At 42.3% G+C, this 17,089-nt stretch overlaps 1 protein-coding gene across 5 annotated transcripts in view; it reads right to left on the bottom strand.

Moving 5' to 3' along the window:
- DMXL1 (Dmx like 1) overlaps positions 1 to 1,432 on the bottom strand; it is an 85,964-nt gene extending 84,532 nt beyond the window's left edge. For all 5 annotated transcript variants that reach the window (XM_062018979.1, XM_062018980.1, XM_062018983.1 and 2 more), the window contains exon 1: positions 1,106 to 1,432. In XM_062018979.1, coding sequence (XP_061874963.1) covers positions 1,106 to 1,192 — 87 coding nt within the window. In that variant the 5' untranslated portion in view covers positions 1,193 to 1,432. The remainder of the gene's footprint in view (positions 1 to 1,105) is intronic.
- Positions 1,433 to 17,089: the final 15,657 nt, after the last annotated feature.

Raw genomic sequence — 17,089 nt, 5'->3', positions numbered from 1 at the left:
ATCTCCCAACATTAACTTGGTTAGAGATTCGATTTTACTTGGAAGCAAGCACATCACCGGACAAAGCTGTAGGTAAATGAGCTCTGCAAAGCCTGGTTAACAATAGGGAAAGAGCTCTAGAGTGCCTCAAACCGAATGCTCACTATACTCCACCTTTCCAGCATTAACACTGCACCACTGCTGCAGAGTGAAGCTGCAAGCTGACAACGTAATTTAACTGTGTACACCAGAGGGAAGAGAAAAACAAAAAGTTTCTTAATTCCTGCATGTCTATCCATCATTTCCCTACGAAACTCAAACGACACTATGCTTTAATTAGAAGTGGCCAGAAAAGGAAAACTGAAGGCAGACAGGGTATATTTTGGAGGGAGAGTGGGAAGAAAAACACAAAAAAAGCCTGTATACAAAACAAAAGCGAAAGGTAGCAAGCCAAACACTAATAAAAGGCTTTAGCCTTTACTAAATACTGCAAGCAGCTGATTTGTTTATCCATCCTAAATATAAACGTCAACAGGGAGTTAAAAAAATGGGTTTTTAAACCTCAACACTACAGCTCGGTATTTTGAGATCTTCAACTATGACCACAAAGGATTTCAATCACGCATCTCAAAGTGAGTGCTAAAATTCCCTTCCACAGCAACTCGCACGTACCGGCCGACGTTTATGTAATCTTCGATCAGAGTCACCATATTCCTGCGGTACTAAACCCCCTCTAAGCGCGGCATGTGCGCGCCTGCCACTGCCGGGCACCCTGCTTGCCCCGCTCCAGGCCGGCCCGACCCAGAGAGAAGGGCCGTCCGTCCTGCCCATCCCAGTCGCTGCCCGCACCCGCGGGCTCGAGAACCGCCACCATTCCGCCAAAGTTTCGCCCGTGGCCCCCGGCCCCGGCCAGGCTCCCGGCAGGTATGCCGCAGGCCCCGCGGGGAAGTCCTTCCCCGGCGGCGGGAAGGGCCGCCACCGACCGCGCCACTACCGAGTGAAGGCTGCCGCGCTCCTAGGGCCGGCTACCGCCGCCGCGCCTGACGCAGCCGCTGTCGGCGCCGGCAACCGCGGCGCTAAGGGTGCGGGCCCAGCCGAGGCGCCTGGGCCCCAGCGGGGAACTCACCGTGAAGGGCTGGTCGTGCAGGCTCCCCACGGAGAAGCAGTTGTCTCCGGGGTTCACAGCCCCCGTCAGCACCTGGTGCAGGTTCATGGCGAGAGCGCGCCGCCCGCCCCTGCCGCTCGGCCGCCCCTAGTCAGGCGGGAGGGGGAGGAGGCGGTGGCACATACTATGGGGCAGGACGCGGAGGCGCAGCACTCCCTGGCACCGGCCTCACCGCCTGCCCGCTCCCCTCCGCCGGGCCTGCCTAACGCCCACGCCGTCACAGCTCTCGCGAGAGCCTCGTCCGCCCGGGACGGCGGCGGCACTGCGCCCAACAACAACACGGGCGCAGGCCCCGCCGGCCTAAGCTCCCGCGCACGCGCGCCGACACGGGGTGAGGAGCGGCCCCTGCCTGCGCGCCGTTGGCTCGCGGCGGGGCCGCCCCTCAGCGCAGGTTACGCGCCGAGGGCGGGCGCGGCGCGGCGCGGCCAGGCTCGCTTGTTCTAGACTTCTCCTCCTCACTAGGGCGAGCGGCTCGGTGGTGGAATTGACTTTCTTATTAACGTAGCCTCGAAAAAATGCTCTCCTCAGCCTTATGGCAAGGGGATGGATAATTTCATTTCAAATAATTTCATGATGTATAGGCATAACTTTGTGTATCGCATTCAGCAATATTTCTATGGTTATACTACATATCTGTTCATGGCAATTCCTTTCCGTTTTGTGTTACAGTCGTGTAAGCAAGGTCAGCTTCATACCATTTTGGGTATGGTATCGTTGTTTTAATAACTATAGCTTTGCATCCTTTGAAAAGCACATTGAAAGTCATCTCACTGTAACACAAGATGCTGCAATAATTCATGCAAATAAAGATTTATCTTATTTTCTAAAGTCTGTGTATATATAGCCATTCCTCCAAAAAGCCATGGTTTTCTCAAGGTTGTTATAAACTGCCATGTAACGATTTCATTTTACAAAGGATTAAAAAGCTTATCAGATTATGCTATCAATGGTCATCTTACCTTCACCAGGAGTGCTGGTCACTGATAAGTGATCTTATCTTACAGACAGCTGCAGAATCTCATAAGGCAACCTGGATTTTTAAGTTAACAAAACTTACTTTAACTGGGTCCTCAGCAAGAAAGTGAATTATGACTAACAACAGTAAGAGGCCCTTATTTGTGATTTTCAGCACAGGTGCATGCTTCTGGGTTCAGACTGTGAACCACTCTGGCTTTGGTTGCAGCCAGCTGATACATGTTCCCACAAGGACTGCGCCAGAATATGCCGGACAGGAAAGGTTGGAGAGCCTGAAAAACAGTATTGGTTCTTCAAGCTTCGTTCATTCCACAGGTGTGAAGCAAATAAGGTTAAAATGTGGCAAGAAAGCACAGTAAACAGCAATCTCAGACCACAGTCTGAGGAAACGGAAGAAGGCAGGAAGAAGGGGAAACTCAGTACACTGAGAAAAACAATGACAAGAAGAGTTTTACTGATAACTTCTGTGCATATCTAGTTACAACACAGCATGATATTTTTGCAACTGACACACACTAGCATGCTGATATGCAAACAGGAAACTCCTAGCTTCCTAAATAGATTTGGTCTTTTTGATTATTCAAATTAATAATGTTTGGCTTACTTTATAAGTTAAAGGACAATGCCTTTTATACTCTCCACTGTGGACCTCACCATATACTATGAGCCATATGGATGCTCCAGGTATGAACATCCATACACTAGGCTCCAGTCCCCAAGGAGATGTGGCAGTACCTTCCCCTTTCCACATCTGCTGTCAGCAGCAAGCTGCAGTGCAGGAGCTCTCACTCCTCAGTACTGATTCTTGACACTGCTGCTGTGTCTCTTCTGCTCCTCAGCCTAGGGGGTGGTGAGGGCAGCTGCTAGAAGTGGGATTCAGGCACAAATCCTTCAGTTTGGTGATCCTTCTTGCTTCTCTTGCAACGTCTGTGTATTCAGCTACAAACAAATTACTGTACATTTCAGTGTAATATTGAAGTGGATGCACTGCTGGATGGTGGCAAATTTCAGATCACGCATGTGCATTCTTAAACTCTAGGTATTTTTTTCATAAAAAGCTGAAAATGACATGATACAATATAACAAAAAGTATATTTATATGTTGTCTAATTGACAAAAACACAGAGAGTAGTTTTGCTTACATTTTCAAAGTTTTCTACAGAATTACCAAATATCATCACAAGCTTCTTTCCTGTTTTCTCCCCTAACCTCAGTAAATCTTCTTTCCTTCAGTCTTTCAGAAGCTGCATGTCTTCTCACAGTCTGCTGACTCCTGTCATTCATAACTGCTCCTGTGAACGTGCTCACTCAGTCCTTGCTTATAGCTTTTTAAAGGGATTTAAAGGGACACTACACAAAATGTTCCTCATATCAGAACAGCAGAAAATCCAACTTATACTTCCACAAGTGTCTTCTGCAAAGCAAAACCATATTAACCATATTCTTCAGTGTAATGCAGTAGAAAAATGATGTATATTTGTAAATTATTTCACTTGTACAAGGACAATGATATACTTTGTGTTCTTTCTGTACAATAAACATCTATGAGTCACTCATTAACAGCAGCGAGCTCATTTATGTCAATGATACACAGGCAACTTTGAGAAAAGGTGGTGTGTTAAGTGGCATATTTAGAGTTTATCTGCGGTTCTAGAAAATGTTTTCTTCCCTGATTTATTAATAAGTTACAAGCAGGTAGCATTCATTTTTATCCTATGGAATTCATTACATTTAAACTTGCTTCTTATGAAAAGAATGCACTGCAGCCAGGGACAACTGTTCCACCCTATATACTCTTTGACCTTGTCTTTCTTGCCTTTGATCTTTCTGCAGGGTTTCTTTGGTTTGTGAATACCCAAGGCAAAAGTCTGACCTTAGTGAGGTGAAGAAAAAAAGCCCTTACAGGATGTGGAGTTCTCCATCCATGTCCACATTGGGAATCACTTGAAGAAGTACTTGATTCTTTTCTTGAGCTTTTATGACTTTTGTCAGTGTAGCAAGAGGAAAAGCACAGCATGGCATACTGGGAAAACATAAAATGCATAGATACCTAAATATTGACATTTACTACTACAATCCTGAACAGCTGACCACTTAGTAAGACTTCTCTTTGCAAAAATCTTGCTTTGTTCCTGTCTTCAGTACCCCGTGTTTTATTTCCATAGCCTGCAGGTTACAATGGTATTTGCTTCTTTTTTTGAGCCATTTTCATTTGATGAAAGACATTTTATAACAGCTCACGTTGCTGTCACATTTCTTAATATATACAGTGCAGTGCATTCCCTTTCACTTCAGTGAAATCTTTTACTTGGTGAAGGAGATATATGCTGACCAATCTTCTTCTCACAAGAAATTAGGAAAGATGTTTTGATTTATTTAATTAATCTCGCTTTTGGTATGCAGTGATACTTCCTTTATGTAGGCTTAGAATTAATTTTTAGAGTTTTACGTTCACTTCACTGACTGAGATTAAAGCTATTTTTTAAGAAAATCATGAAAGGGCTGCTGGATAATTTGTTAACTGCCTATTCTTTCCTAGTGTGTTTATAAAATATTCTGTGATCATTCATTACTCAGAAAATGGAAATTGAGATTATTCTTTCCTCTTTACATCACTTACTGATCCCCATCATTTATTGATCAGCTTATGCCCACCAGTTCATCTAGACTTGAATAGGCCTGGTGGGAAGACTGAGCCAGGCCACTTGCTTCTACCTCCTGTTCACTATTTCTTTGTCCCTGAGCTCCAGATAATGGTGTTTTAAAGCATGATTTGGAAAGCTCCAGTCTTGACCTCTGTCTGTGGAGGCAGTATGCATTTCACTTCCTCACACCAGCAACCAGCAAGATTGGGGCCAGACAAGGGCAAGGGTCGGAGCAGGAGCCACAAACTGCTGAGGATGCTGAGCTGAACTTCATCTTTCAAGTGAGGGTGGCAGGATGGTTTTAGGGAGGTTTCTTACAGGTTTACCTCACTGCTTCTTTGGCAGGCTGCTGCCAGGCCATGGTGCTGCACAGCAACAGGCTGTGAGAGCCAGGCAAGCTGATCCAGAATGGAGCTGCTGTGCAAAATACCTGCTAGTGGACTCTGTGGCACGTGGTTGAGAGTGATCTTGCATGGCATATAGGAACCCTGTCTTACTGCAAATGCTGAACAATGTCAATTTCCAGATGCATTGGCTAATTTTTAAATGTCTATTGAAACGACTATTGAAATATGCATTATGCAGTACTATTTACCAGAATGTATTTGTCCTTTTTATGTAAGCCTGAAATTATTCAGTAAACCTATACTTTTCTGAGATACTGTAAATTTCAGGTTGAATATAATACCAAATATTTAATTTTATTTTACTATGACACATCAAGTGATATGTAAATAAATCTGTAGACTCCACTGCCACATAAGTAATATTCTATTCATACTGCCAATCTATTCTAAACTTTCATACAGGTTTTCTGCATCATATTTAAAAGAGTGATACCCTTTAGAGGTGTCCCTAACAAACTTATCTGAGGTATAATGCATTTGCTTTACTGTTGCTTTCATGTGTATATCAAGTATTTGGATAGATATGTTTCCAAATTTGGAATCAGTGTATCTTCACAAGTCTGTTGCATATGGATGTTCATATTTAGGCCTTTAAGAAGGCTTAAGATACCTAGGAACTAGACTGAAAGAACTATTTTTTTGACCTTTTACCTCTTAAAAGTTCTTTATGCTTAGGTTTTAACCTAAGGGTGGCGTGAGCTGCTGACAGAGGACTGCTTACTACCCCATACTTATACACAGATTTAAGCATATGGCCATTCAATTATTGAGAAACAAAAATCTAAAACACAGTAGCCTGTTGTTCTCTCCTATTTCAGTGGAACTCAAATATAAACAGCTTTCTGTCTAAATGGCTACACCCTCTCTTATCTCACAGACAGGTTGTGAGGCAGTCTCACTTTTTGTTCTTTTGTGAGCAGTTTTAGTGGAATACAGTGAAAGTGCAGGAGTTGTTTCATTTTCTTCTTGCTACATTTGAATAATGGAGCCATGTAATCTGCTCAAGCATTCGTGTACACACATGTATCTATATACACAGGTGTAGTGGGTCTGGGATGTTAGCAATTGTCCACAGCAGCTCTTGCAGTGCTGTGCTTACTGTTGATATCCATATTATGGCTACTGCTCGCACAGCATCAGGGCAATAGCTGTGGGTGGGCATGATCTTGGGAGGGACCATGGTCAGGACAGCTGACCCAGGCTGACCAAGGAGATATTCCATACCATATGACGTCAGCTCAGGAATATAAACTGGGGGAGAGGAGCAGGAAGGGGAGGCGAGATTCATTTCTGGCCTTCCAAAAGCAACCGCTACGCGTACCGAAGCCCTGCTTCTCGTGAGGTGGCCGGACATCGCTGCTGATGGGACGTAGAGTTTAACAGCTTTATCTGCTTTTTGCTTTGCTTCCCATGCGCGCGGCTTTGCTGTTTCTTTATTAAACTGCTTTTATCTCAACCCATGAGACTCCCATCTTATTTTCTCCCCTTCCCTGGCTTGCTGAGGAGGTGGGGGATAGAGCGGTGTGGTGGGCACCTGGCATCCAGCCAGGCTCAAACTACCACAACAGGGTGCCACACAAGTTACATATGCTTTCTTTTGTAACATTAATCCTACCTTCTTTATATTGTTTTTATCCCCCACAGTAGAGAAAGCAAGAGCAACCAAATGATGGAGAGCTCATCTTTGAGTTACTGCAAATTCATTCCACCTTCCTGCTGGCGTACTTGTAGTTCTGTAGAGACATAAAACACAAAGGTGTTCAGGCTAATGAAACACTAAAACTTCAGCAGTTGACTGCTCTATGCTGAGTAGAAAATCACATTACAGTTACTGATTTTGAGTGGAACTAACCACACTGAATGAGATTTGAAAGAGCTAACTTGCCATCTTTCTGAACATTTGATCACCTGTATATAATCTCTTTTTCTCTAACTGATAAGTGTCTGCGTTTTTTAATGGGAGAGAAAGATATTGAAACATCCTCTATTTTATAAATAACAAACCATAGAATTTTTAATGTAATTGTATGCAGGATCTAAAATTTACACATGGATGTTTTAAGACATATTAAAAGATGATGGGTTGTCCGTCAGTGCCAGACTTCATTTGTTTTGCAAATAAAGGAAATAACTTTTTGCCTAGATTTTTTTTAAAAATAAGAACATGGAATTTCCTTCTTTAAATTTTTCTGTTACTATGTTTTATGAAGACTGTGACTCCCGAAATAGCATGTCATTTTGTGGTGTAAACTGTTTAATCTGCCCAAGAGCGATAATGCTTTCACGTGACTTTTCCTCCACCACATGTTGTACACTCCACCTGAATGGACTGATTTTATTTACTGCTGAGTCAATATTTACCACTTTGCTACTGCCTGCAGTAGTCTTAATCCCTGTCTGAGAAATTGAATACTAGAAGCTTTTTAAAACACTTAGGCCTTAATCCTGTCATACTCATGCTCAACTCTCCAAACTGTTAGAAAGGAAGTCTGATTGCAGAAACCAAACGTAACAAAGCAGCTATTTTTTTTTTTTAATTCACTTATTCTTGTAGCATAACATTATTTGTTTGTATGTGAATTTTAGTATTTCATTGCAGACCGTCATCAGGAAATATTTTTGCTGTATAAGGATGATATTGATTTCACAGATGAGAGTTATCACAGGCAACGCAGAAATGCATTTAAATGTGATATGTAGAGGGAAAAAGGGACTTCACAAAATATAGTGGATAATTGTCTCAAGTGTGTTGAGAAGATAAAGGTCTATTTCATGTTACTGGTAATCACACATGGATAGCTGTTTGGTGGAGTAGGCAGCAGCATTACTGAGAGAGGAAAAATAACGCTGTCAGGTTTACTGAGGCAGCTGCCACAGGCCAAAGCAGTTACCCCTGTGGCAGATTAACCAGGTGGGACAGTACGGAAGGATTTCCTGTCATATACGGATGGTGAGTGAGAAGGATGCTGACAATATTTAACTTGCCTAAGGCCTTGGATATTAGCTGTTATTGATCGTATTGCAATAGTAGCACTTGATCAAGCAATGAGGAAATACTGTGTGAGACAGGGCATGTATAAGAACTAGAATGTGCATTTTCCACGGAGTTGTTCTAAGAAGTAAGTGATAGAATTTTTCCATGCATGTGCAAGCAGGAAGGATCCTGTTGTACCACAAGCATATACCTAGGAAGCAATCAAACCTATTAGAAAGTTAGAAATGAAATAACAACAGCTGACAAGAAGCTGGTGTCCTACTCTGCTTTGATACACTAAATCACTTTGTAAATACAGACCAAGATGCAGGCAAGGCTGTTTCAGTCCTTCTTCTAGGCTAGATATACTTTTTTGTAATCAGTTTCTTACCCTGCCAGATTTTCAGACAATGATTTAAAAGCACAAAATCTCCTTGAACCGTAACAGATATTAAAATGCAAACAGGGTAACTAAAAACCATCTATGCAAAGCTTTATTCAGTAAAGGGAGCTGGCTTACATGTAAAAAATTTTAATTGGTTGGGGTAGACTAGAAGCTTTGATGGAGAGAGTATGCCCAGATTATGCCCTTAGACACATTTTTGAGCAAGAGAAATTATTTTCTCTTTTGCAATTCTAGTATTTAGTTCTGTATGTTAACTGCTGAACTTCCATTGCAAAAGCCACTGTGATTCAGTGACACTGGTAAATAAAGTAGTGATTTCATCAATAGCAATGTCTGTAACAATTTGTTGTTTCAACTTTATATCAAGTATATTGTCTCTTTTTTTCTGGAGGTCTTTGCACAGAATCAGGTAGCAAATACAATCACAAGGAAAAACAGGATGATATGCATTCTGTGTTTGCTTTTATAGCTTACTCTATTTCATCACAGAATCATGGAATCATTTTGATTAGCAAAAGCCTTTTAAGATGATCTTATTCCTAAATAGAAAGTCCTAGGAGGAGAGAGAAATAAGATTCATAGTAGTCAGATATAATCTATAATTAGATTCTGTGTTTAAATATACCAGTCCAGAGAAGAAAATTACTAACTCACTAAATAAATAATCAGCACTCAAAAGCTTAAAACTGGCAGTTCGGTCTAGGAAATTGTTTCCTACTTTTGACTTCCACTCTTTCAAAGAGCAAAATAAGAATATTATCCTCTTTTGTGTAAATCAGCTACTGTGACATCTGACTTGGGGTATGAAGTTGAGTAATACTGAAGTATATAAATATTGGTTAAACATATTACAAAAGAATTATAAAGATTATATTTGTTCCCTGTCTATTGCAAATATTTGGCAACAGCCCCAGTAAGAGACTATCACAAGGCACAATGACAAGAATAAAGTGACTACCGAGAGACGTGTGCCACTTCTTTTCCATTGCTATTATGAAGTGAAATATGTGAGCTTCTGGCCGAAGATGGCCAGGACACTAAATTTTATCACAAATGCCATTACTAAGATATACAGGTTTTTTTAAACATACCTTCCAGTGCTTGGCTGACAGGCAGCAGCCTGCCTGTCACATCTGTACAGGCTCTCACAAACATTTCCTGTTGTTGCTGTTGCTTTCAGTCTCCTTACAAATGGGCTGTGGGCATGGGATGAATGAGGTGATGTACAGATTGATACAAACTAGATTATTTCACAGTTATCTGCTCTCCGTTAAAAATTGCCTACACTTCTCTGCCTCTACATAAAGGAATTTGAAGGCTTTCAAGAGTGTTTGATCAAGGAAATCCCTAAGAAGCATTTCCTTCTCCTGCTAGCTGCAGCTGCTGACTCCTTTTTCCATGAAAGAGCTGGTAGAGATTTCTCCACTTGTTCTAGTATACGTGTACTTCAGTGCTACATGTTGCTCCTATGTATCTCCCACTAAAGAAAAAGAAAGGGGAAATGGCAGCTTTTCTGAGGCAGCTTTTTCTGAAAGACTGAAATTCAAAAGGTTATGTTCCACAAGGGTATGAACACTTTCCTCAGTAACCATAGCCTTTTGAGCCTACTACATGCTGCTGTGCATGTAAGTATCATATCAAGGCTTTAGCATCCTGGAAGCCCAACCATTTTACTTTTATTTGCATTTTTATTGTGTTTTTTATTAATTGGAGTCAATTATACTTTTTGCTGTCTTGTTCAATGATTGCTGGCTACTATTTCACATGAATTAACAGCTTGTCTGAGGATCATCTCTATTTTAAGACACTATTCTGAAGTTCAGCAGAGCCAAGCTTGAATCCTTTGTCGAAGAATAAACTTTGGAAAATATGTTTCCTTTTTTTATAGTGCTTTTGCAGTGCTGCCATTCAATGGGATCTCAACCAGCTTGAGAGTTGGGCAAAGAACTTCATGAGGTTCAACAAGTGCAGAGTCCTGCATCTGGGAAGGAACAACCCCATGTATCAGGACAGGCTGGAGATTGACCTGCTGGAGAGCAGCTCTGCAGAGAGAAACCTGGGAGTACTGGTTGATAATAAACTAATCATGAGCCAGCAATGTGCCCTCGTGGCCAAGAAGGCCAATGGCATCCTGGGATGCATCAAGAAGAGTGTGTTCAGCAGGTCGAGGGAGGTTCTGCTCCCGCTCTCCTCTGCCCTGGTGAGGCCTCATCTGGAGTACTGCGATCAGTTTAGGGCTCCCCAGCTCAAGAGGGACAGGGAGAGTCCAGCTCAGGGCCACCAAGATGATCACAGGATTGGAGCATCTTCCTTATGAGGAAAGGCTGTGGGAACTGGGGGTTGAGGAGACTGCAGGGGGATCTCATTAATATTTACAAATATCTAAAGGGTGGGTGTCAGGAGATTGGGGCATCACTTTTTTCTATAGTAACTAGCAACAGGACAAAGGGTAATGGGATGAAGCTGGAACACAAAAAGTTCCATTTAAACGTAAGGAAAAACTGTTTTACTGTGAGTTTGAAGGAGTCCTGGCACAGGCTGCTCAGGGAGGGTGTGGAGCCTCCTTCTCTGGAAGTCTTCAAACCCACCTGGATGTGTTCCTGTGTGACCTGATCTAGGTGAACCTGCTTCTGCAGGGGGTTTGGACTAGATGACTGCTAAACGTCCATTCCAACACCTGCCATTCTATGATTCTGTAATTCCAGTAAATCATTCAATGGATAATATCTTGGAATGTGTGTTTCTTATTTAACTCTTTAATACTCTACTGTTTATTTAAGATCTTGACTACTTACAACAAACAACTAGTAGGCACATCAATTTTAATATTTATGATTGACATACATTGATTTATGGTGTGTTGTGACGTGATTTATATTAGAGTCTCTAATAATGTAATTTCAGGCTAATGACACAACATTATAATATCATCTTTGCCAGAATGTACTTAAGAGTTTGGTTTCTGTATGTCCAGAACTGCATTAATCCATTTTAATATTTTTTACAGATTTCATGCTTATATTTTTTTATCTCCCTACAGACTTCCTTTTTACAGTTTGTTATACCATATGTTATACTGCACATTTTTCTGAAGCCTACTATAATAATTTCATTACCTTAAGTAGTAAGTCACCAATGATGTCTGTCTCTGAATTTATGTGGTAATAAAAGCCTCAGTGTCTACTTCCATGTCTGCCCTACTGGGATGATCTTAATAATTTTCTCAATGTCTCGTCTCTTGCTGTAATTGCTGCAAATCACAGATCTATTCCTCATTATTTTTGAGGCTGGATAACCTAAGAAAATGACTCAGGTATAAATGTCTATCATTTTGAATTATCACTGTCAAATAATTTTAAAAGCATTCATCTTATCATATGCCTAGTCAACATTTTATTGTAAACGTTTTGTAAAATTACTGTAAAAACTGTATTTTATTGTAAAAATATATTGTTTCCATAAACACAGAAAGTGTTTACACCCTATTATTGAATTATAGCATAAGATTGAGTCTGGGAGGGGAAATCCCCTAGTCATTGTGTTTTGAGAGGCATGCTCATTTATTTTTCCTTTAGTATGCATCTTGTGAACTTCTGATTTGCATCTACCACAAAGAATATCTCAAAATAAATGTCATATATTTGATTACCCCAAGCACCACAGTCAGAATCTGTCATACTCTATTCTTCCTTATGATAACTAATAGGATCTTCTGCTCTTATTAATTCTTACAGTGTAAATGTGTGTTTACACTGTGCTTTGAGCATCTTTCTCGTGACTAGAGGAATGCTTCTGGGATGAGGACAGTGACATAGTATTCCACAGGGTCCACAGCCAGTTTTAATCTACTACTAAAGATATACAATTTATTTTGCTTATTTTTCTCTTGACAACAGATTCTTGACTGAATGTTTACATCTTTCTGTAGCTGTGGTGGGATTTTTCAGGTGTTGGCTACTCTTAGCAGCTGTGCATCCTTGCTGCTTTTGCTCTAGACTCTCTTGTTAAAAGTCTTCCAGCTTTCCAAGCTCTTCTTTTGGAGGACAGTTACTTACCATAGTTGTATCTTTTATCTCTAATGTTTCTAGCCAATTTACTTCTCCTTGGATCCAGCTTATTAAAAGCCTTGTTACATTTTCCCCGGGATTTAACAGCACTGCAGGTTTCAAGTCTTCTATTTTTTTTTTTTTTAAATCTCAAAAGTGCTCTTGGAGGATCCCACTGCTACCACTGAACAGTGGATGGGATTCCCCAGAGGTGGAGACTTAAACAGGGACACAGGGTAGGAAAGCCCTAATGTTATTATTACAGCAGAACAGAAGAGTGGTATATGTGAGCCACTGCCAGCCTCCCCAAAATCTATACAGGTGACAGCACCTATGACAGCTGTGTAACACAACAGACTATTCCTTTCACGTGCACTTCTCATGCAGTTTTAACCTAGTTCAAGATAGTGTTTTTTCAAACTATGGCAAATGACAAGTTCAGGGCAAAATCAGGTCTTGCTCTTGGAAAGAAAACAATGTCAGTAGACTCTTCAGGATTCATTGCTACCACTAATGTCAAAGCTGGCTCTGATTTGGTTGGGAGATAGGAATTACCTCAGTCTTTATTAACAGAAGCATTTAAACTGAGGAAAGTCAAGCCCACCAAGCCAAGAGACAGGGGCAAGGTGCAAACTGTCCTCCCTATAATTCAGGAGGATATGGTTGGTGACCTGCTGCTCCACATTAATGTACAGAAATCTATGGGGCTGGATGGGGTACACCCCAGAGTGCTGAGGGAACTGGCAGGGGTGCTCACCAAGCCACTGTCCATCATTTATCAGGAGTCCTGGCTGACTGGGGAAGTCTCATCTGATTGGAAATCAGCCAACGTAACACCCATATATAAGAAGGAATAGAAAGATGATCCAGGAAACTATAGGCCTGTCAGTTTGACTTCAGTACCCGGGAAGCTGATGGAGCAGATCATCCTAAGTTCTATTATGCAGCATATGCAGGACAACCAGGTGATGAGGCCCAGTGAAGCATGGGTTTATGAAGGGCAGGTCCTGTTTAACACACCTGTCTCCTTCTATGACTAGGTGACACGCTTGTTGGATGAAGGAAAGGCTGTGGATGTTGTCTGCCTTGACTTTAGTAAGGCATCTGACACTGTTTCACACAGCATTCTCTTAGGGGAATTGGCTGTTCTTGGCTTGGATGGGCATACACTTCCCTGGGTGAAGAACTGCTTTGATAGTCAAGTCCAAAGAGTCATGATCAATGGAGTTGAATCCAGTTGGCAGCCACATGAGTGGTGTCCCTCAGCGCTCAGTACTGGAGCCACTCCTGTTTAACATCTTTATTAATGATCTGGATGAGGGGATAGAGTGCATCCTTAGTGAGTCTGCAGATGACACCAAGCTGGCTGGAAGTGTTGATCTGCTTGAGGGTAGGGAAGCTCTACAGAGAGATGTAGATAGGCTGGATTGCTGGGCCAGGGCCAGGGCCAAGGCCAATGCCATGAGTTTCAATGAAGCCACGTGCCGGGTCCTGCACTTGGGCCACAACAACCACCAGCAGCGCTACAGGCTTGGGGAGGGGTGGTTGGAAAGCTGCCAGGCAGAGATGGACCTGGGAGTGTTGGTTGACAGTGGCTGAACATAAGCCCAGATGGCCAAGAAGGTCAATGGCATCCTGGCCTGTATCAGGAACAGTGTGATCCTTCCTCTGTAGTCAGCTTTAGTGAGGCTGCACCTCTAACACTGTGTCCAGTTTTGGGCCCCTCTCTACAAGAACATGGAGGTGCTGGAGAGGATCCAGAGGTGGGCTACCAAGCTAGTAAAGGATTTGGAGCATGTCTCATGAGGAATGACTGAGGGATCTGGGACTGTTTAGCCTGAGGGAAGGCGTCTCAGGGGAGACCCTATCACTCTCTACAAGTACCTGAGAGGAAGCTGTAGCATGGCAGGGGTCAGTCTGTTTTCAATAGGAACAAGCAATAGAACAAGAGGAAAGAGCCTCAAGTTGTGTCAGGGGAGGTTCAGGCTGGATATTAGAAGGAATTTCTTTACTGAAAGGGTTGTCAGGCATTGGAGTCATTGCCCAGGGAGGTGCTGGAGTCACTGTCCCTGAAAGTGTTTAAGAGACGGTTCAATGTTGCACTTAGGGAAATAATCTAGTGGTTGATATGGCTGGGAAAAAGGCTGCACTCCATGAACTTAAAGGTCTCTTCCAGCCAAAATACTCTATGATTCTATGATTCTGTTACTGGAATGTCTGCCTGATACAATACAATACAATAAATTGCAAATATACATCTTAAATTCATAGCTAGAGTGTTGCCTAAGCAGACAGCTACCTTACAACCAACACATATCTCCCTGTCTCCTCTGTCTTTAAGGTATTTTTAAAGATGTTGGTGGCCTGGCATCTACAGTGCTATATAAAATAGCCTATCGCAGCAGCAAACGACAAGATGGTACCCTCAATTCGCAGTCACAGAATCACAGAATCATAGAGTATTTTGGTTGGAAGGGACCTTGAAAGATCACCTAGTCCAACCCCCCTGCCAGAACAGGACCACCTAGAATACGTCACACAAGAACTCATCCAGGTGGCTGTTGAGTGTCTCCAGAGAAGGAGACAATTATTCCTCTTAATGCATTTGCCATGATCTCCTTAAGCAGTTTAGAGATGAAACTGTGAGGTGTCACGTTTTACAGATGGATAGTGTTTTCTTATTCTTTACAAGATATTTCAGCTGATTCTCCTGTGCTATTGCTGTAACTGGGGTTTTTACTCTGTTTGATGTAGTCTTGTCTAGGAGAATGTGTTTATAGAATAAAAAAACCAGATCCTGTGGAATGTATTGTGTATCTGTTCTGTGAAACTGCTGAAACTAAGCAATGGCAAAATGCTGCTAAGCACATAGACATGACTAAAGTTGCCCTGACGTTTCCCCTCTGAATTGTCATGTTTTCCAAAAGACCAAAACCTCTTGAGTTTAAAGAAAGAAGTACTCCTTTTTTGAGGTGCATTCTTGTAGCCTAGGATAAGTCACATTGGTCATGTCTGTTTGCACATCTTATTCTGACAGAAAGAATAGTGAATGACCTGAATATTAGTGTGAAACTTAATCTTGTTCTTAAAGCTTTTTCTTACTTGTTTAAGACCAAAAGTAATACAGCTATACTGATTCTAGAAGATGAGTTAAAGAAAAGGGAGCAGTTTTCACAAGTATAGGACTTGCTTCTTTTGATCATCTAGGGCAGAACATACAATTACTGACAGCAGAGCAGGAAATCCTAGACAAAGTGCATAGCTTTCGATTTTTTAATCTGATTTTAAGCAAAGATTTCCAACTTTGCATGAAGTTCTGTTACCTATTACTGTAATATGATCCAGGTCACTAGACTTGCAATCACAGGCTTCAATTAGAGATTTAGTGATTAGATTTAGCTCTATTAGCCCAGTATCATGAGTGAGGCTATGATGAAATCAGAAGCTGACTTACCAAACTTTCAGATCAGTGCTGAAAAGACTGTGTTTAAAAGGCGTTTACAATTTACAAATGCTCACTTTTTTTGAGTGAATGAAAGAGCATAATTTGTCACAGGATGTATTTAATGTACCTCAGTTGTTTGGTGTAAGCAGTTTGTGGTGGTGTAGGCCCTTCAGGGAACAAAAGACCAGAATTAGCCTCAAGTACCAAAGACCTGAGGATTGCCAAAGGGCAGGGAGAGCTTAATTGCTGCTTAAGGTTCAGGACAAAACAGACCAGGCTACTTGGCTTGGGAAGAAAACAGAAAATAATTTATTGCAACACCAACTGAAGCACAGCCATAAAACCTCAAAACATAACCAAAATAAAACAACACAGAGTGGTACAACAATGAAGAGTCCGACCAGCCCTTTAAGACCGCTTCTCCCCACTCCTCCTCTCTTCCCAGCCTCAGAGCCTTGATCCCGGTGTTTTTACCTCCTTCGCACCTGAATGGCCCAGGGGGACAGGGAGTGGGGGTTTCAGTCAGTCTATTCCTGATAGCTTCTGCTGCTTGTCTCTCCTCAGGGCAGGTGGGCTCCGCACCAGTCCTCCCTGCAAGTCCGTGGGGTACCTCACACACCATGGGTTGCAAGGGTACAGCCTGCCTTCTCACCGTGGCTTGCAGAGGGGTCTCTGGTCTGGTGCTCCTCCTCCCTTCCTCCTTCTCTGACTGTGGGGTCCGTGTGATTGCCTCCATCTTATACCACTCTTACACCTCCTGCCAGCACTTCAAACTCCTATCCCTAAATAGTGATCACAGAGTTGCCAGATTGGCCCAGCTGGGCCCGAGGTGGGTGTGAATCCAGGAGCCAGGGGGAGAGTCCAAAAATTCTTTACCGGTTCTTCACTGCAACCCCCTTCCCCTGTTACCAAGCAAAAGCTGCTCCTTGCTAAACTGGGACACAGTTTCAAAAAGGGAGATGACACTTGCATGTGACCTCATAAAAGACCTTTACGAAACTACATGTGAGTTTCTCAGGCAAAATGCAATATTGTCTTCTTCTAGAT

This window comes from Colius striatus, chromosome Z (genome assembly GCF_028858725.1).
Source record: "Colius striatus isolate bColStr4 chromosome Z, bColStr4.1.hap1, whole genome shotgun sequence".
Lineage (NCBI taxonomy): Eukaryota > Metazoa > Chordata > Aves > Coliiformes > Coliidae > Colius > Colius striatus.
The sequence above is the reverse complement of the archived record's forward strand: the minus strand, read 5'-3'. Positions and strand labels throughout refer to the sequence as shown.